The sequence below is a fragment of the Tribolium castaneum genome, chromosome 6 (genome assembly GCF_031307605.1).
Source record: "Tribolium castaneum strain GA2 chromosome 6, icTriCast1.1, whole genome shotgun sequence".
NCBI lineage: Eukaryota > Metazoa > Arthropoda > Insecta > Coleoptera > Tenebrionidae > Tribolium > Tribolium castaneum.
This window is the reverse complement of record NC_087399.1, coordinates 2,583,561-2,603,024: the sequence shown is the minus strand read 5'-3', so window position 1 is coordinate 2,603,024 and position 19,464 is coordinate 2,583,561. Positions and strand designations below refer to the sequence as shown.

The 19,464-nt window shown below is 32.8% G+C and overlaps 4 protein-coding genes across 8 annotated transcripts; 3 read left to right on the top strand and 1 right to left on the bottom strand.

Moving 5' to 3' along the window:
- Window positions 1-14: 14 nt before the first annotated feature.
- On the bottom strand, window positions 15-5,914 carry LOC657357 (putative inorganic phosphate cotransporter). 2 transcript variants are annotated; one of them, XM_064357659.1, is made up of 4 exons: window positions 5,740-5,914; window positions 4,728-5,696; window positions 1,899-2,140; window positions 15-1,853 (listed from the first exon to the last, which is right to left on the bottom strand). In XM_064357659.1, the coding sequence occupies exons 1-4, from the start codon at window positions 5,801-5,803 to the stop codon at window positions 1,734-1,736; spliced, it is 1,395 nt and encodes a 464-aa protein (XP_064213729.1). In that variant the 5' UTR covers window positions 5,804-5,914; the 3' UTR covers window positions 15-1,733. The 2 variants fall into 2 exon arrangements, with proteins under 2 accessions (XP_064213729.1, XP_064213730.1); XM_064357660.1 differs by having other exon boundaries at window positions 4,728-5,679; window positions 5,740-5,874.
- LOC107398520 (leucine-rich repeat transmembrane neuronal protein 3) lies at window positions 869-1,646 on the top strand. The gene is made up of 2 exons (XM_064357448.1): window positions 869-1,518; window positions 1,589-1,646. Exons 1-2 carry the CDS (start codon window positions 869-871, stop codon window positions 1,644-1,646), a joined length of 708 nt encoding a protein of 235 aa, XP_064213518.1.
- Window positions 5,915-8,383: 2,469 nt separating the features above from the next.
- On the top strand, window positions 8,384-12,114 carry LOC103314093 (putative inorganic phosphate cotransporter). 2 transcript variants are annotated; one of them, XM_015982898.2, is made up of 4 exons: window positions 8,384-8,487; window positions 8,532-9,518; window positions 11,654-11,895; window positions 11,942-12,114. In XM_015982898.2, the coding sequence occupies exons 1-4, from the start codon at window positions 8,424-8,426 to the stop codon at window positions 12,059-12,061; spliced, it is 1,413 nt and encodes a 470-aa protein (XP_015838384.2). In that variant the 5' UTR covers window positions 8,384-8,423; the 3' UTR covers window positions 12,062-12,114. The 2 variants fall into 2 exon arrangements, with proteins under 2 accessions (XP_015838384.2, XP_064213728.1); XM_064357658.1 differs by having other exon boundaries at window positions 11,947-12,108.
- A 1,127-nt stretch (window positions 12,115-13,241) lies between these two features.
- Window positions 13,242-19,070, top strand: LOC657432 (sodium-independent sulfate anion transporter). 3 transcript variants are annotated; one of them, XM_015982889.2, is made up of 9 exons: window positions 13,242-13,486; window positions 13,575-13,611; window positions 13,676-13,839; window positions 15,857-16,066; window positions 16,113-16,667; window positions 18,094-18,396; window positions 18,451-18,761; window positions 18,808-18,958; window positions 19,008-19,070. In XM_015982889.2, exons 1-9 carry the CDS (start codon window positions 13,477-13,479, stop codon window positions 19,031-19,033), a joined length of 1,767 nt encoding a protein of 588 aa, XP_015838375.2. In that variant the 5' UTR covers window positions 13,242-13,476; the 3' UTR covers window positions 19,034-19,070. The 3 variants fall into 3 exon arrangements, with proteins under 3 accessions (XP_015838375.2, XP_008197198.2, XP_064213726.1); XM_008198976.3 differs by having other exon boundaries at window positions 13,243-13,486; window positions 13,670-13,839; XM_064357656.1 differs by lacking the exons at window positions 13,242-13,486; window positions 13,575-13,611; window positions 13,676-13,839 and adding an exon at window positions 14,060-14,075.
- The last annotated feature ends 394 nt before the right edge of the window (window positions 19,071-19,464 follow it).

The following is a 19,464-nucleotide window of genomic DNA, read 5'->3' as shown; positions in this document are numbered from 1 at the left end:
TCCTGCTATTTTTTTAAGTGATTTCCTCAATTTTTTAACCGATTTGCTTATACTATTTTCCCTGATTTCCTTTAATTTCCCCTAAATTCTCCTAATTTTCTCAAAAAATCCCCAGTATTTGACCTAGTATTTAAAATAATTTCAAATGATTTCGTCAAGATTTCCCATGATTTAATAATTATTTCACGTGGTTTCCCCTGATTTCCCCAATATTTCCCCAAATTTTTTTATGATTCCTTAAGATTTCCTTCACAATTTCTTCTGATTTCATAATTATTTCCCATGATTTCCTCTGATTAGCCCAGGATTTCTCCAATATTTCCTCTAATTTTTTAACATGATTTCTCAAGAATTCCTCAAAACTTCCTTTGATTATTTATTAATTTTTTTTCTGATATTTTTGGACTTCCTCAGGATTTCTTCTGTATTCCTCAATTTTTTAACCGATTTGCTCTCCGGTTTACTAAATAATGTGTTATTTTTTGAGTTATTCGTTAAAAAAACTTGTGGGAAATTATTTTGAATGACTATTTTTTTAATAAAACGATGAAACAATGACCGAATTTGTTTCTTAACCCTGCACATTGATTTTTGTTGAAAGCATTCGGTTACAAAATCTCGTGAACAACAAAGTAATTTTCTCCCGATTGCCGCAACCGTGCTTTTAAAAGCGAGATTTCAAAAGATTTGCTTCACTGACAAAATGTTTCGATTGTGGTTTTCCACCCTCTTGATTTTTCCCCGAATTTATTGCTGCAAAAGCGACAAAACCCCACGCCCTCCTTGCGACTTTAACGAAAAAATAAGATACGTATTAACTGAAAGTTTCAGCCCTCCGGGAATTCCACACAAATTTGAAGATTTCACCATGACTACCGATTTTGAAGTGTTTAGTGCCGCCATTACCAGCGATATGTCGATGCTGTGCACAAAACATTTCAATTTTAGTCATTCTGTTGACTATCTGACTATTGATGACTGCAATGTGGAGGAAATTGAGACTGAATTTTTGATGAACACAAAGTACCACCCTAGTGCATTGCAGATAAGCCAGAACCCTATCCAGGCCTTAAGGAAACACACTTTTAAGAATCTTGAAATAAAGTGGTTCTATTTGGACGGAAATCTCATCGAAATGATTGATCCTGAGGCCTTTTTTAATCTAACCAACGTGAAGACTATTAGTTTACAGTCGAACAGAATCCGAATGTACAATAGTGACTTTTTTGTAAACGTTCCAAATTTGGACACTTTGAGTTTAGAAAATAACCGAATCCAACATCTGAACGAACACAGCTTCAAGTTCCTGCAAGTCGACGGATCTGCTTTATACTTGGGTTTAAACAAAATTTCGGAAATTAATCCGAACGTTTTTGGAAATATGACCGCCGATAACTTGACCGTTGATTTGCGGTACAATGCCATAAACAACATTCCGGTTAAAATTTTCCAGGGCCGTAATTTCCATTCGTTCAATTTGACCGGAAATCAACTCACGTACTTAAGATTTGAGCTTAAGTACGAACCCACTGTCGAAATCTTGGACTACAATGACAATCTAAACCCTTATATTATTGAAGATTTGAAGTTGTTTGCCAAAGTCTTTCATCTACGAAGCGGCGCAAGTGGTTTATTTTCATTATTAGCACAAAAAAACGTGTTTTTTTCTGTATTTACCATTTATTTTAATAAATGAAAAATGTGGGTTTAAATAAAGATAAAATTTATTTTATTTATTGAACGAAATTCCATTCTTGTCTGACGCCGCTTCCAAAGACCAGGTAAATCGTCGTTGAAACAACATTGAGCCCCAGAGTGAACCAGAACAGAGCCGCCCATTGTGTCAAACTGCTCTAAAACCGAAATTCAAAAAAAAAAATAATTTGAAAGTGGCTTACTTCAGGTTTTAGTAAAACTGGAAGCTGTGAAAGTCCCACATATAACAAAATCTGAGCAAGAGTTTGCGAAATTCCCAGCAAAGTTCCCACGAAATTGGACGTCAAGTCCAAATGATTGACACGACTCGACGAAGAGATAAATGCTTCAAAACACATGCCGAGTGCAAAATGGATCATTACAGCATTTGTGCTGCAGCGGCGGAAAATCGCAAACATGTAACTGCAAGCAGCTCCGGTATTTCCTAAAATTGTTTATTACTGCCCATGTGCTACGGAGGACTATGAGTTAGGAGACGAAACGGGACACGAAAGCGCGCCCGGAGATATAGTACGGCTGAGTGAAAGTGAGGGCGCTTTGTTTCGGTTTCAAATCGTTTTAAATACAACCATTTCACTAATTACTTGCTGAAACTGACTAACTATTTTATTTTATTTTTATTATTTTTTGTGCTCAATAAGATATCTTTGTAGCTTCTTCATGTGTCTAAAGCTTATATTCAAATCGATTCAAAAATTATTTAAAAAAATAAAAAAATATCGGTTTTACACCCCTAGATTTAAAAATTAATAAAAATATAAGCAACGTTTTTTTGATGACATTATTACTAAGTACGTATGAAACAAAGTCTAACAGACTTATTAATTGAGTTTGACTGATTTAAATTACTACAGGGTGTTTACAATTCACTTCCAAACTTTCTAAACTTTGGAGCCTTTTTGTAAATGTTTATAAATTGCAAACACCCTGTAGTAATTAAGATCAATCAAAATAAACTACTAAGTCTGTTAGACTTTGTTCAAGACGTACGTACTAATAATGGCATCAAAAAATTTTGTTTCTATTTTTTATTAATTTTTAAAACTAAAGATGTAAAATCGATTTTCTTAATTTTTAGTTTTCTTCACCAATAATCCCTAAACCGACTTAAAAAAACTATAGAAAAACGGAAAAAGCTCCTGCTTTCCTTTAATTTCCTTTGATTATCTCAAGATTTCCCCAATACTTTACCTGATTTTTAAACTAATTTTCTATGGTTTTGTCAAGATTTTCTGTAATTTAGTAATTAAATCCACTGACTTTCTTTGATTTCCTCAAAATTTCTAATATTTCTTCTAATTTTTAAGACAATTTCCCATAGAAAATCATGATTTACTCAAGATTTCTTTTGATTTAATAATTTTTCCCTAACTTCCCCATGGATTCCTAAGAATTTTTCCTATTTTTTTAAATGATTTTTTATAATTTCTACACGATTTTCTCTGATTTAATGATTGTTTCCTATGATTTCCTTTAATTTTCCGTGATTTCCTTCGATTTCCTCAAAATTTCTCCACTATTATCCCTATTTTTTAAAAATAATTTTCCATAATTTCCTCGAGATTTCTTGTGATATAATAATCATATTCCTTGATTTTCTTTGATGTCTTCAAGATTTTTAATAATTTCTTCTAATTTTTAAAATAATTTCTCATGATTTCGTCAAGGTTTTTTGTAATTTAGTAATTATATCTCCTGATATTCTTTGATTTCCTCAAAATTTCTTATATATCTCTTAACTTTTTAAATAATTTCCCATAGAAAATTATGATTTGCTCAAGATTTCTTTTGATTTAATAATTTTTCCTTAATTTCCCCATAATTTTCTCAGTATTTTCCTTGATTTCTACACGATTTCCTCTGATTTAATAATTATTTCCTATTATTTCCTTTAATTTTCCGTGATTTTCTCCGATTTCCTCAAAATTTCTCCACTATTATCCCTATTTTATAAAAATGATTTTCCATGATTTTTTCACGATTTCTTGTAATATAATAATCATATTCTTTGATTTTCTTTGATGTCTTCAAGATTTTTAATAACTTCTTCCAATTTTTAAAATAATTTCCCATGAATTCGTCAAGATTTTCTGTAATTTAGTAATTATATCCCCTAATTTTCTTTGATTTCTTCAAAATTTTTAATATTTCTCCTAATTTTTTAAATAATTTCCCATAGAAAATCATGATTTACTCAAGATTTCTTTTGATTTAATAATTTTTCCCTAACTTCCCCATGATTTTTTCAGTATTTTCCTTATTTTTTTAAATGATTTTCCATGATTTTTACGCGATTTCCTCTGATTTAATAATTATTTCTTATGATTTCCTTTAATTTTCCGTGATTTTCTCCAATTTCCTCAAAATTTCTCCACTATTATCCCTATTTTATAAAAATGATTTTCCATGATTTTTTCACGATTTCCTGTGATTTTTTCCTCAAAATTTCCTCTGATTTATTTAATAGTTTTATTTTTTTAAAATTTTGAGTATAAATCGAATGAACAGAGGTTGCCGTTTGAATTAAGCGAAATAAAAAACTCTAAAGTTTTTATTTTTTAACAGTAATTTCCGAACAAATTAAAAAAAACTATCAAGAGTTGTAAAAAGTTAGAAAGGCATCCAAGTAAGCAAAAAATAATATATAATAACATGCCATTAATAACATGTATATTATAGCGCCATACTTTTTTGAGACACTCTGTATAATCAACAAACATTTCCTTGAAATACGTCTTAAGATACAAATAACACCTACAAAATATCAAAACTCCAACGTTAATAATAACCGAGCTACAGAAGACAGGAGCTTTGCTGGACCACCCTGTATAGTTCATGATAAAATTTTTGCATTATGTTTATGTCTAACTATTTTTTGTTTGCTTTATGTTAACCGTTATAAAAATAACAAATGCGCTCTCTGGTGACATTAACGGGGAACTACCGAGACCGGGACCGTTTTATTTGTTCGTCGTTTCGTATCCTAACTTATAGATCTCCGTAGTATGTACCAAGAGAAGCTGCGATTTTCCGCATCGTGGTCACACTGAGATGCTTCCCTTTGATAAACCAGTCGGAAATAAAACCGAAAATGACCGCTAAACCAAACGATAAATACAACGGAGTCATCAGTACATTATTATCGCTGTCTGTGAGTTTCAAAACTTGCGGCAAATAGACATCGTACGCGTGTATGAAGCTGACCCAAGTCCAGGACTGTCCAATTTCAAAGAACCAAAGAGCTAACACAGGCCGTGATGTCAACATTTGTAGCCATGGGATTTTTTTACGCCCTTCGATGGGCTTATCTTCGGTATTCTCGTCCAGATATTTGAGCTCACTGCCCATAATGGAAGGGTGTTCGTCCGGACTTGGGTACAAAAACAAGTGCCAAAGTAGGCTATAAATAACCCCTAAGGAACCAAACACCAAGTAGCATCCTTCATTTGTTATCATTTTCCGGATTTCTCTTGTCAGGAGATAGGCCAGCAGATAACTACCGTAAACTAGGGCCGTCATGGTTGTTCTCTCCGTATCAGGCGCCCATCGGGCCAGAAGGGACATAATTGCCGGAAAAGCAAACCCTTTGAAAAACCCCCGGAAAAACCTAGTGCCGGCCATCCAGCCCGGCCTTCTTTTGCTCAAAGCCGCCATGGCCGGGTTGATCAAGCACCAGAACGAGGAAAAAAGCAGGCTTAAAGTCACCACGTATTTGCCGCCGAATTGGTCAGAGACGACCGCTGCTGGCAGACTTGACACCAAATAGCCCCAGTGTATGGCATAGAGCGTGGTGTCGTTTATTACGACAACGGTCCGAGTGTAGTTGATTTTTGAGGCACAATAATCGGAACTGTTTATGTTCTTCACTCGTATGGTTTTCGTCTCTTCGACCAGAGAAGGGAGGGAGTACATGGTTGCGGAGATGAAGACGGCCAAAAAGGCGAGGAGGCAAAACACCCAGCGCTGCAGGGCGACGCAGCCTAGGCTTAGGTTGGGTTTAAAGGTGGGCTTAAGGGGACTTACATTTTGCTTCGAGGTCGGAACTGCGAGATGTTGCGCCGGAACTGTTTTGTTGTAAACCTGACATTGGAGTGTCAAAATTTGACTGTTTGACACCAAAAGGCCAAGCACAAATCAATTTTTTTTTTTCATTCAATTAACATTTTTATTTTCAGTAGATTTTTATTTTCAGCTTTTTTTGTATAATTTGTCATTAATTAATTTTTCCTCCACTCCTGGAAAACAAGAGAAAAACTAATAAATTGAGACGTGACATTTTAAATAAATCCCCAGTATACTAAGAGACTAAAATGCTAAAAAAATTAAAAATTGATATACAAAAAAAATAAGTATGATTAAAATTCTGTTAATCTAAGTAACTAAAAGAGTAATAAATTAAGAAACTATCTGAAAAAATCTTGAAAAAGTTAAATAAAATGCCCAATTTTTTGTTTTTGCTTCTCAAAGATCCCAAATTGTTTAAATATAAACATAACTCATAAATTTCAAATGCCCAAGTTATTAACAAAAATAATATAACGATTTTTGACCTAATTTGGTAGATTTTTGAATTTTGTGAGAAAATCGTGCGAAACAATTGAGTTTTTTCTGAAAAACTTGCAAAATAGTTGAGTTTGAACGCAAACTAATTGCGAGAATCAATCTTTATCAAAAACAAGTCAATCCTAATTTATCCACGATTTTTTAACCCAAGTGTAATAGAAAACTTGAAATTTTCCTAGAAAACAGCGAAATTTCAAATGGTTTGGCCGACATTTACAAAATAATCAAGCAACAGTTTTTTGTTCAGTTTTAATCGCTTTATGATTCGTCCGCTTTACAGTTGGGAGTGCAATCCCCCACCCTTAGCCAATGGCAAACGCTTCAATCGGCTTGCAATTTTTTGTGCACCAGATAAACAAGTAGGAGGTGATTTTTACATTTTTATTGGTCAATTACTCATTCGTAGGACAAATAAGATAACAGTCAAACCAGTTATAGGGCTGGTCTTTCTCACAGAACTGGATTTCGCCTTAGGTGCGAATAAAATGGTCGATTCTGCTTAGTTTTTTAAATAATTTTACTTTTCAGACGAAAACACACTTTTTCTTACATTTATTACACAAAAACTAAGATTCCTAGAAAAGTATGAGTTTCACACAACTAATTAAAATTTACACAGTCGGTTTAAAAATAATAATAATTACAATTACAACAATTAAAATAAATAAATTTTTAAAATCAAAATAACATATAAATAATTTTTTTATTCCAAATCAAGGCTGATATAAAAATTTTACAAAATACAAAAATTGTAAAAAATTAAAAAATAATTAAATGAAGAATAAGAGTACGCATATTTTCAAAAATTAAATGTTCAAACACTGACAAGGAAAATAAAAACACAAAAAATGCTGAAACTGAAATTCAGAAGAACTGAGAAACTGAAAACAATATAGAACTGAAAAAAAACACTAACAATAATAAATGAAATCGTCAGACTCTGAATAAAAAACAATACACTCTTTTAGAGACTGAAAAGCCAAAAAACTTAAAAACCAGAAGAAAAAATTGAAAAAACAGTAATATTAAAATTGAAAATAAAAATAAAATCAGAGAGTGAAAAAGTAATAACTAAAAAAAATATAAATTTTATTTACTTCTTACCCTAAACTACCAACAAATTTTTATGTGATTTTTGGCCGAAAAATTTGTTTAAATTCTCAGAACTTGCAAAAATAATACAATTTTTGACACAATTTTGTGATTTTTTTGGTTTACTTTTTAAGTGATTTTGGGCAATAATTAAGTTTTTGCTACATTAACGCATAGAATAAGTAAATTTTTGCAAATTTTCGACAAAATTTGGTGTATTTTTTTTGTTCTAGTTTTATAAAACTAAAAAGAAAAATTTATTTTTGGTCTAAAAACGTATTTAAATCCTCAAAATCCTTAAAAACAAAGTCACTTTTGACATAATTCAGTGATTTATTGGCTAACTTTTTAAGAATGTTTGTTTGCACAATAATCGAGTTTTTGCTGAATAATCGCTTAGAAAAAGTAAATTTTTGGACCTGGAACAAATGAGACACCAGTAAACCGGTTTTAGAGCCGGCCTTTTATACGATCGTAATTTCGTCTTTTAGATGCGAATAAATAAACATATTTAAATCCTCAGAAATAATGTCCTTTTTGATATAATTCTGTGATTTATTGGCTTACTTTTTAGGAAATTTCGTGCAGTAATTGACATTTTTGATAATTAATCGCTTGCAAAAAGATAATTTTTAGTCATTTTTGACCAAATGTGGTAATTTTTTCGTTCTAATTTAATAAAAATAGAAGGGAAAACTTGACTTTTAGTCTAAAAACGTATTAAAATTCTCAGAACTTCTTCCTTGACAGCACAAGTGTTCTGTTCTCCCATTTTTTTAGTTGATAAGTAATGAGGATCTGGAATTCAAAAATTAGATTTTATTTGAGGTCAAATGAAAGACAATAATAATTGAACAATAATATTTATTTAATTATTTAGGATGTAGCATTTACAAAAATAAAAACGACTACCAGTTCAAGGATTTTTTTAATAATGAATAATGAATTTAAATAATTGTACAAATATAAATAAAATAAATTTGAAATATTCGGATTTTTCTTTGGGCACCTATTTGTTTTTCCCACCCTGAGTGTCAAACTTTGACACCCCAATGTCCGGTTTACAACAAAACAGCTCAGGTGCCACATCTCGAAGTTCCGACCTCGAGCCAAAATGTAAGTCCCCTTACCCCCGACTTTAACCCAACCTAAACCTCCAGGCTGCGTCGTTTTGCACCGTTGGGTGTTTTGCTCGCTTGCCTTCTTGGCAGTTTTCATCTCCTCACTCATGCTCCACCTCCCAAACCTGCTCGAAGACTCGAAAATAGTTCCAGTGAAAAACCCCAACGGCTCTGGCTTTTGCCCCGCAAAAACCACAAACTACACTCAGAGAGTTTGGGTGCTAAAGGACCCAGCGACCAAATATATCACAGTCTATGCCATACATTGGGGGTATTTAGCCTCGTGCTTACCCGGAGCGATTCTTTCCGACCAGTTTGGAGGAAAGTACTTGGTGACTTTAAGTCTGCTTTTCTCGTCGTTTTGGTGTTTGATCAACCCGGCAATCGCCGTTTTGAGCAGAAAAAGGCCGGGCTGGATGGCCGGCACTAGGTTTTTCCGCGGTTTTTTCAAAGGGTTTGCCTTCCCGGCAATTATGTCCCTTCTGGTGCGATGGGCGCCTGACACAGAGCGCACCTCAATGACGTGCCTGGTTTATGGTAGTTTTCTCCTCGCCCATGAAATATCCTCAGTAATCCAGAGAATCATAACCAAGGAGGAAGCCTACTTTGTGTTTGGTTCAGTGGGGGTGGTTTTCTGCCTACTGTGGCACCTCTTCGTGTACCCAAGTCCGTACGAACACCCGTGGATTAAACCCAGCGAGCTCAAATTTTTTGACGAAAACACGGAAGATAAGCCGGTTAAAGGCCGTAAGAAAATACCATGGGGCCAAATGTTCACTTCTAGCCCTTTGTGGGCGATTTTGTTCCTCCAGGTTGGGCAAGCCTGGACTTGGTTTGTTTTTATCTACGCTTACGAAGTCTACATGCCGGGAGTTTTGAAATTCGAAAATTATGATAATACAGTTTGGTGGACACCGTTTTATTTGTTCTTCGGTTTGACGATCATTTTCGGATTCACGTCAGATTGGTTCATCAAAGGGAAGCATTTCAGTGTGACCACCATGCGCAAAATCAATGCTGTTGTCGGTAAATACCCCAAATCGATGCATACAGGGTGTTTTTTTTATAGACTACATTAATAAAACTTTTAACTTTAAAATTTTGTACACGACCTAAATCGACCTTCCAGAGTTCATTCATTTTTAAAATGAATAATCTTCCGAAACGGAAAATAGTAACCATACATTTTTACTACATTTTCAAATTTTGAATATTTTACAATAAATATATCATTCTTCTTGCATTTGATAACCAAAGGTTTGAAGAGTTTTCTAGAATATTCACGATTGTCAATTGTCAAATTCAAAGGCTACTATGATTTTTTGAAAATAATGATAATTGAAAATAAATATAAAAAATAAATACACAAATTTTTCAAATAAAATGACCGTGTTATTTCAATATCAATGTAAAAAAACATCGATTTTTATGAAGACTTTTATAAACATCATCTAAACCCATCTTTTACAGTTTTTGAAACAAACGCAAAATATAGAATTTTAGCTCATTATTTTTATTTTAAATCGAGTTACCATTCGAAAAATGCAATAAAGCTGTTATTAACTAGAAGAAATGTTCGATTTGTCTACCATTTTGCAAAGCCTTCTTGATTAAGAATCAAAATTAGAAAGCAAAATCCGTTTTTGTTATTATTTCAAAAATTGTAAGGGATGGGTATAGGAAAGTGCTAATAAAAATCACCATAAATGTCGTCGATGTTATTTCTATTTCTGTTAAGAAAATAAAAATTGAAAATTGAAAAATTGAAAAAACTGAGTTGTAGCCGCTTTTTGATAACCATTTTGAAAAAATCATACCAGCCTTGAATTTTAACAGTTGGCAATTTTGAACATTCTAAAAGATTTTTTAAACTATCGGTCATAGAATGCAAAAAATATTAACTTATGACAAAAGGCTCAAGAGCAAATAAATAAATTTACAAAAAAAATGACGTATGTCAAAAACTATGACAGATAAGTACCAAATAATTTAGTAAAACTCAGAATGGTGGATTTAGATCGTACACAAAATTTTAAAGCTCTAGCTGTATAAGAAAATCAAATTTTTCTAATGTGGGCCCTAAATGACTCACCCTGTATACATATAAAATTGCTTTTTTTGACTAAATGACGCACAAAAATTATTTTTTTTACAGTAGATAGCTTTATTTACGTAAGCCTCCATTAAAAAAAAATTTTTTTAGAAAATTACTTCCTAAGGCGGTTAAACAGGGTGTTAAAATTTAAATAAATATTCGTAATTTTTAAAGTTAGAGTAATTCTCACTTAACGTACATCTCCTATAAGCGGACCTCTCTGACAAACGGATTTATTTGTTCACTCCGTTTTGAGCTAATGTATTTTAAATGGTATTGTCTTTCTTTTAAGCGGACTCTCCAATAAACGGACGCCGCTCAAGCAATTCAGATCTTTAGAAACAAAATCTCTCTTTTAAGCGGACAGTATGTCATACACGCGTGTCTTGTTATTATGACAATTCGTCAGAAAATTCGGGGAATCACATAAACTGGTGTACATGTTTTATTTAACTGTTTAACTGATGTTATTGTAAAAAAGTCATATGTTAATATTAAAAAAAAAAATAGTTCCGAATTGTTTTACCCAAAATAGATCAAGTGAATAAAATTTACAAATAATATGAAACAGAAAAATGTGAGCAGTAAATTTTGTCAAAAATAAAGTTAAAAACAAAGTTCTTTTGATGTGAAGCCTGTGAGTATTGATGAACAAAAGACAGCAAATTTTAAAGAAAAATTATATTCCTTTTCAAAAGAAAATATTTGTTAAGTATTGTTACTGTTTAGTTTGTTCCTATGTATAGTTTATTATTTCTTTTAAGAGGACACCTCCACTAACCGGACAAAAAGCATGTCACCATCGGTGTTCGCTCACATCCATAAAAAAGGCTATTTGAGCTTTTGACCAAAAATAAAAATGCCCGTGTTTCAGGATTTGCGAAAAATCATCCCCTAATTTATATAAAAATTTGTAATCTTTGGGCTTTCGGTAAAAATTATGTTTTAGTTTTTTCGGAAATTCCACCCTAAAAATTTGTATAAAAATCCGTATTTTTTTATTTAAATCCTCGCAAATTGGTAGTGGCATGGACTGCCCAATAAAAAAATTGTGAAACGTTTTCAGGGAATGTTGGGGCTGGTGGCAGTTGCATGTTTGCGATTTTTCGCGGCTGCAACAGCAATGGTGTTATGCTCCACTTTACAATCGGGTTGTGTTTTGAAGCGTTGCTTTATTCGTCTTGTCGTGTCAATCATTTGGATTTGACGTCCAATTTTGTGGGGACTTTGATGGGAATTACTCGGAGTTCTAATCAAATTATAGAATATGTGATTAGAGCACGACTTCCGCAATTCCTAACGGCAGAAGTGAGTATACGTTTGATCGAAATTAATTTTTGAGTTTTGGTTTTAGAGCAGTTTGCCACATTGGGCCATGCTGTTTTGGTTAACTTTTGGGATTAATCTACTGTCAACGTTTTTTTTTGTGGTTTTCGGAAGCGGGCTAAGGCAAGAATGGAATCGTGTTCAATAAATAAAAAATATTGTCGTTTGTGTTTTACTAAGACCAAAATATACCTACCACTATTTTTACCTTTTTGAGTTTTTTTCTTTACAGTTTTCTAGATTTGGTTTCTATATTTGAAAACAGGTCAAGCTTCTTGTTTTTATTAAATACTCGTATTTGGCCTACTTGACCTAAAAATTAACTGATATGTCGAAAACAAATTGTTGAAGTTTAATTTTGATTACAAAAAGGGCAAAGGCTTATATACCTATATACAGCGTGTTTGGCAAAAATTTAAAGCTAAATAGAGAATGGCAAGATGCAAAATTTATATAAAACAAAAAATGATAGTTTCACAAAAAATCGTTCTCAAATTAAAGTCCCAAATTTTGAGAACCGCTGAACTAAAATTATAAAAATTAGCATAAATTTTAATATTATTGACAAAACAGCAGAAGTAAATTAACTTCTTAATCCATTACGTTATTCTTCTATAACCATTTGTAATTTGTTATTAAATTTTACGAAAAAAAAAAACAAAACTTTTTTGCCAGGACCGGGATTCGAACCTCCCACACAAATGAGCATGTTTGCCGCAATTTTGAAAAATTCTTAAAACACCGATACGCCACCATCTCCACTTAATTTAATGAAAAAATCAACTGCAAATAAACTACCATGAGCCACACAGTGGCTCTCAACAGGTGGATTAATAAAAATTTCTGAAAAAGTACGCATTTTTTGGAAAAATGATATAAGGGTTTTAAACTCACCTGAATTTGTATTTTTCAAAAATGTTTAAAAAATTTAAAAAATTTAGATTCTTTGAGTTTTTTTCTGAATTAAAATGCGCCAAAAATTAAGTTATGCACTTTATGTTGCATTCGATATGATAATAATTTGCGCTCCGTTACGTAATCAAATTTTATTATGTGTGAAGCGGTCTGGATCCAAAACATTTTTATCACTTTATTACAACCCATCTATTCTTCGATAAAGGCAATTATCTGTGATAACAGCACGAACGTGACCATAGATAACTCACCGGAATAATTTTTGGGAGGACCACCACTTGAACTTTCGCCACTAATCTCATAAACAAATTATTATAAACATAAATGTATTATCTTTCTAATGCTTTATCTCTGGCTCAAGGACGTTCCAATTACGGCAATTTCGAAACGTCGACAAAACGATCGAAATTCCGTTACAGAATAATGACAGTGTACATAATAATAAGTAGGTATCGTGTAACTTAAACCAAATCATCAGCGGAAAAATAATCCAAATAATCCATTTTGTCGTGGCGGAGGAGTGTCTCAGACTTATCTCAACCCATCTCAAAACTAATCAATCGCAAAGATGCGCTCAAAGTGATAACACCGGCTATAAATGGCGCACATTTCGCAAAAATAGCAGTGTAGTGCACTTCCAAAGCAACGATGGATCAAGGTATGCAACCTCAAATACGATCCTTTTCCCGCCAAAGCTCTGATTTCGAATTAAGCTGCTATCTATCTATTTTTCTGACAATTTCTAGACCGGTCCTGTACTTCCCTCCGTTGCAGGCATGCACTGTAAGTACCCCGAAAATTGAAGCAGCCAATTTTTGACTACCTTGAGCCCAATTTTTAGTTTCAGGGTATGTCAAAATTTTTTTCGTAAAGAAACACTCAACAAACGAGTGCCTATAAGTTCATGGTTGCCCAAATACACTGTTAGCATCTTGTTTCAAGACATTTTGGCCGGTTTTACGGTCGGTTTAACGGAGATTCCGCAGGGAATCGCATTTGCCGGGATTGCAGGTAACGTACCGATTTTTTTACGTCGGTTTTATTTAGTTTGAAAAATTAATACAGTATACAGTCACCATCAAAAAGAATGACACAAATATATTAGTCGGACTTCTGCCTGGTTGTGGCAGGGGTGTCATTCTTTTTGGTCGTGACTGTACCATATATTTAAGTTTTTCGAATTTTTTTAGTTTGAAGATTTTGGACTACCTGAAAATGTTTTTCAGTTTGGCTGAAAAAGGCTGAAGGTTATATTTCACAATCGATCAATTAATCTAAAAGTGGGCGATATTTTGAAAGATGATTCCGGAATTTTGTATTTTAATAGGAAATCATTACTTTTTCTCTATTTTACTTTAGGAACAGTGATTTTTCTTTTTTTAAAGTGGCTCAAAAATCTGAAAACAGCTGTTCCTCAGACGATAGATTTTTATCTAAAAATTCGGAGGAATCTCAAAAACAGAATTCAGAAATTAAAGTTTCATCAGAGAATTGGAATTCTAGCGCCATTTTACATTAGAAAATGTGATTTTCGGTCTTTTAAGTTAAAAACTCTTATTTCTACTGTTCTAAAATCTTTCAAAAATCTGAACAAGGCTATTGTCCATACGATTTTTACAACCAGTTTTACCAAAAAATTCACAAATATCTCAAAAACGGAATTCAAAAATTAAAATCTTATTACAGAATCGAAATTCGCGCGCCATTTAGAAATAAATAACAGATTAATTAATACATTACGATTTTTCAAATTAGATTTAAAAACTGGTAATTCTGTTATTTTAGAATATCTTAAAAATCTGAGAAAAATTATTTCTCAGACGATAATTTCTTATCTAAACATTCGTAAGATATTTTAAAAAGAAAAATAAAAATCTTATTCTGATCAGAAAATCGGAATTCTCGCCGCATTTTATGTTAGAAACTAAGATTTTCACTTCTTTAAAGTGTCTCAAAATATTAAAGAAAAATATTTTGCCAATGGTCGGTTCTTTAAATACTATGTATTGGAACCTGAAAATTGATCGCATTTACCCAATAACTAATTAAAAATTTAAATTTAATTAGTGAAGCCGTTATTTTAAGTTAGAAACTATCATTTCTACTTTTTTAAACGTCTCAAAAAAATTTATTTATTTTTTAATTGGTAAATTTTATAACCAGCTTTACTTAAAAAATTCGAAGATATCTCAAAAACGTTCAAAAATTAAGATCTGATCAGAGAATCGGAATTCTCGCACTATTTTACGTTTTTGTTCTTTTAAAATGTTTCAGAAAATTTAAAAAAATTAGTTAATATGAAAACTGGTTTAATCCCATCTACTCAAAAATTGATTAAAAAGTTAAGTCCAATTATAAAAAAGCGTACTCTACACGTTATTTTCAATTAGAAACGGCCAATTCTATTCAAAAATCTGTACTTTCCAGACGATAGATTTTTTTAACCAGCTTTACCTAAAAATTGTAGATATTTTCAAAACAGGATTCAAAAATTAAAATCTGATCAGAAAATCGGAATTCTCGCACTATTTTTACAGAAAGTGTCATTTTTGTTTTTTTAAAAGAGATCCAAAAAATTAAAAAGGCTATATTAACTCAATAACAGATTAAAAATTTGAGTTAGAAACTTTAAGCATCGGCTCTTTAAACTTTATCTAAAAATTTAAGTTAGAAACTGTGATTTTTACTGCTTTAAGTGTCTCAAAAAAATGGAAATAGGCTATTCAACGGACAGATAATTTTTAAACCAACCTGATCTAAATACTGGTCGATAATTCGTTCAATATCAAAAATTCAAAAATTAAAATCTGATGAAAAAATTAGAATTTTTGTGTCATTTTACGTCAGAAACCATATCTTTTTCTTTAGGTTTTTTGGAAATACTTGAAAAGGCTATTTTACCATCGATCATTTTGATCAATAATAATTTTATACTGGAAACAACCAGTTTACCAACAAAATTTAATTGTAATACACGTCAAATGTTTCGATTGTAAAAGTGCTAATTTTTCCAAAAATCCACTATTAGGCCTAAGCCCCGAATATGGCCTTTATTGCGGCTTCATGGGCGGCTTCATCTACGCCCTTTTCGGCAGCTGCAAAGACGTCAACATCGGCCCCACCTCCATCATGGCCCTAATGCTCCAGGACCACATCTCAGCACTAGGCCCTGACATGGCCATCACTATAACCTTCCTGGCCGGGATTATAATCTTTATCCTGGGATTACTCAACTTGGGTACTAACCCACTTATCTTAATCCCACCCTAATCCCACGATTTCAGGTTTCGTCATCGAGTTTTTCTCCTATCCAATCATCGCAGGCTTCACATGTGCCGCCTCCCTCCAGATCGCCTCCTCCCAAGTGAAGGGACTTTTCGGGATTCCGGGCAAAGCCAACGCCTTTTTGGAGGCCTGGGAGTCGGTGTTCAGCAACATTGAGAAAATTCGCCTGTGGGATAGCGTTTTGGGCGTCCTTTCGATTATTTTCCTGGTCAGTTTGAAGGAAATCCGGAGATTTGGGACGCTGCAGTACCGGGAGGACTGGTCCAGGAATCGCAATATTTTAGGGATTTTTTTGTTTATGTTGTCGCTTGCGCGAAACGCCCTTGTGGTCATTATAGGGACTGTTATTTCGTACAGTTTGAGGGACGACAACCCTTTCAAAATCACGGGTGACGTCAAGAGTGGGTTTCCCCCGTTTGAACCACCACCATTTAGTACCCAAGTCAATGGTACCAACTATAATTTCCGCGATATGGTACAAAACTATGGGCCGTCCCTTGCCTTCATTCCATTGGTTGCGATTCTGGAGGCTGTGTCCATCGCCAAGGCCTTCTGTACGTAATAATAATAATAATAATAATAATAATAATAATAATAATAATAATAATAATAATAATAATAATAATAATAACAATAATAAAAAATAGAGTTTTAGTTAAAGAGGTAAAGTATTATACAGGGTGTTCCGTCTAAACCGTACATTGAAGTACTGAAAGTTCTAATAAAGATATTTATTTGAAAGTTGATACTCAGCCATAATCCGTTGAGTTCCGCTCAAGGAAAATATTTTCAGGATGGCGGCACTTCCGGTTATACCGGAAGTCGCTATCAACTTTCTTATTTTAAATGGAAACCTACGTTTTTCACTGAGTTTTTGGATTAGTTGAGTTATTTTAAGGGAGTTTTTATCAGCTTTTCCTATACTTAAGTTTAACCATTTTCGAGATATTTCAGTTTTTTTGAAAATTTTTGGATTTGCACCTGTCACTTAATAAAACGGTAACTCGCTTAATTTTAGAGATTTTGAAATCATATTTGGAGAATTAAAAAAGAAGGCCTATATCTGTTCTTCAATGTGTTCAAAATTGGAAAATAAGTTAATACTTTCAAAAATTTTAAGGTTAAGTTTGAACAACTTCAAGTATCCATAACTTAATTTTTTTTAATGGAATGTCCCAATTTTTATTTAACTGGATGGAGGAGAATTTTTTTCTGCATCGATCTGTATTAGCATTCCCTATACCTATCTGTGATAATTTTCAAGTTATGTTGGTTTTTTTGACATTGTAGAAAATTTCTTACTAACCAAAGCTATTTTTGCATAGTTTGCCTTAAAAACATTTTTGATTAAACAAACGACAAACTCTGTTCAAAATTGTGTTGGCCGTCTTGTGAAAACAAAATAAATTTATTTAAAAAACTTTAATTTCTCACATTTTTTCTCTCGTTTCCATGGCAATCTATGATGGCTAATGAATTTCTCAATTACAATCAAAAGTTATTGTAACTTGAAAACTATTAAACATAAGTATAGGGAATGCTAATACAGATCGATGCAGAATTAAATTCTCTACGATTTAATGAAATAAAACTTGGGCATTTCATTTGAAAAAATTGAGTTATGGGTGCTTAAAGTTCTGTAAATTTAATTATAAATATTTGGGCTTTGCTATTTTTTTTTCAGAAATTTGAAAACATCAAAGCAAAGATCTAAACTTCTTCTTTCAAATAAGCTAAAAAATATTTAAAAATTTTTAAAAATGGCAGAGTTATCGATTTTTGAACTGTAAGGTGCAAATTCAAATAAAAATTAAAAATCCAAAATATTTTGTAAACGGTTTAATTTAGGTATAGGGAAGGCTTATGAAAACTACCTTAAAAAAAACTCTAGTAGTCCAAAAACCCATTACAAATTATCCTGTATTGGTAAAAAAAAATTTGTAAACTATTGTAATTTTTAACAATGATAATTTTTGGTAGCCAAGGGTAAGCCGTTGGACGCCACCCAGGAAATGCTAGCCTTGGGTCTGTGCAACGTCATGGGTTCCTTCGTCAGGTCCATGCCCATCACTGGGTCTTTCACCCGAACGGCGGTCAACAACGCCTCTGGGGTTAAAACACCCCTTGCTGGGATTTTCACCTCAGCTATGGTACTCCTAGCTATAGGTTTCCTCACCCCTTCGTTCTACTACGTGCCAAAGGCGACCCTCGCATCTGTGATTATTTGTGCAATGTTTTATTTATTCGACTATGACGCTTTCGTCGTACTTTGGAGGTCCAAAAGTATGGAATCAAAAATTACCAAAAATTTTGACCTAATTTTGCGTTTTTTTCTAGAGCTGGATTTGGTACCATTTTTGACGACTCTCCTCTGCTGTCTTTTTATTAGTCTCGAATATGGAATTTTGATCGGGATTGGAGTTAATTTACTCTTCGTTTTGTATGCCAGTGCTCGACCAAAACTCACCATAACCAAAGAAAAAATCTCAGATTCTCGGGGCGAAGTTTTCGTGATTACCCCGAAGGATACTTTGTATTTTCCAGCTGCTGAGCACTTGAGGGACGTGGTTTTGACATGTGAGGGTGAAAATGCCACTGTGGTTGTCAGTGGACGAGAAATTAGAAATGTAGACGTGACTGTGGCAAAGGTGCAAATAATTAAATTTTTGGATTTTTTTTACAATTTTGTTCCAGAGTATGGCTGTTTTTGCCAAAGAACTGGTAGATAGGGGACAGAAAGTCATTTTCTTGGATTTCAAACCGTCAGTGGTCGAAGTTTGTGTTAAAGTTGATCTCAGTTTGCAGAAATATTTCGCAGAAGGTCCCCTAGATGAGATTTTTGAAAGTACGTAACTCCGAAATATTGTCTGATTTATCTATTTTGTTGTTTTCAGATGAACCCATTTTATCGGTACAATAGTATTGTAGCAAAATTAAATAAAACAATTTTTTATGTATTTGGTTTTTTATTTTGTGTTCCCTTTTTTTGAAAAAGCGCCAATCAGGGTTTAATTCAAAAAAACACAAAAACTTAAGATTTTTTTCAATAGATATAATAATAATAATAATAATAACGCAATTTTTGAGAAAAATAGAAAAAATTAGTTAGTAAGGTCAATATTTCCGTAAATAAGCAACAAATACAAAATCTGTCGACAGATTTGTCGTTTGACTTTGGAAACACTTTAGATTTTGACTCGCGAACTGATAAATACTTTCCGAGATACTGAGCGGTTTTCACTTTGAAATAATGAAAAAAATCGGGTATATTTAGCTCAGACTTAAAATGATACGCAAAATCAATGTGTTTTAATAGATAAATTTCATTAATCGTACAATAAAGTGTCGGCA

Coding starts and splice junctions, on each gene's coding strand:
- LOC657357 (XM_064357659.1), bottom strand. CDS start 5,803: ATGTCAGGTTTACAACAAAACAGTTCCGGCGCAACATCTCGCAGTTCC. Junction 5,697..5,739: donor TTCCGACCTCGAAGCAAAAT/GTAAGTCCCCTT, acceptor ACCTAAGCCTAG/GCTGCGTCGCCCTGCAGCGC. Junction 2,141..4,727: donor GAAAATCGCAGCTTCTCTTG/GTACATACTACG, acceptor AAACAATTTTAG/GAAATACCGGAGCTGCTTGC.
- LOC103314093 (XM_015982898.2), top strand. CDS start 8,424: ATGTCCGGTTTACAACAAAACAGCTCAGGTGCCACATCTCGAAGTTCC. Junction 8,488..8,531: donor TTCCGACCTCGAGCCAAAAT/GTAAGTCCCCTT, acceptor CTAAACCTCCAG/GCTGCGTCGTTTTGCACCGT. Junction 9,519..11,653: donor CAAAATCAATGCTGTTGTCG/GTAAATACCCCA, acceptor AAACGTTTTCAG/GGAATGTTGGGGCTGGTGGC.
- LOC107398520 (XM_064357448.1), top strand. CDS start 869: ATGACTACCGATTTTGAAGTGTTTAGTGCCGCCATTACCAGCGATATG. Junction 1,519..1,588: donor TACTTAAGATTTGAGCTTAA/GTACGAACCCAC, acceptor GAAGATTTGAAG/TTGTTTGCCAAAGTCTTTCA.
- LOC657432 (XM_008198976.3), top strand. Junction 16,067..16,112: donor CCTGGGATTACTCAACTTGG/GTACTAACCCAC, acceptor CCACGATTTCAG/GTTTCGTCATCGAGTTTTTC. Junction 18,959..19,007: donor CCTAGATGAGATTTTTGAAA/GTACGTAACTCC, acceptor TGTTGTTTTCAG/ATGAACCCATTTTATCGGTA.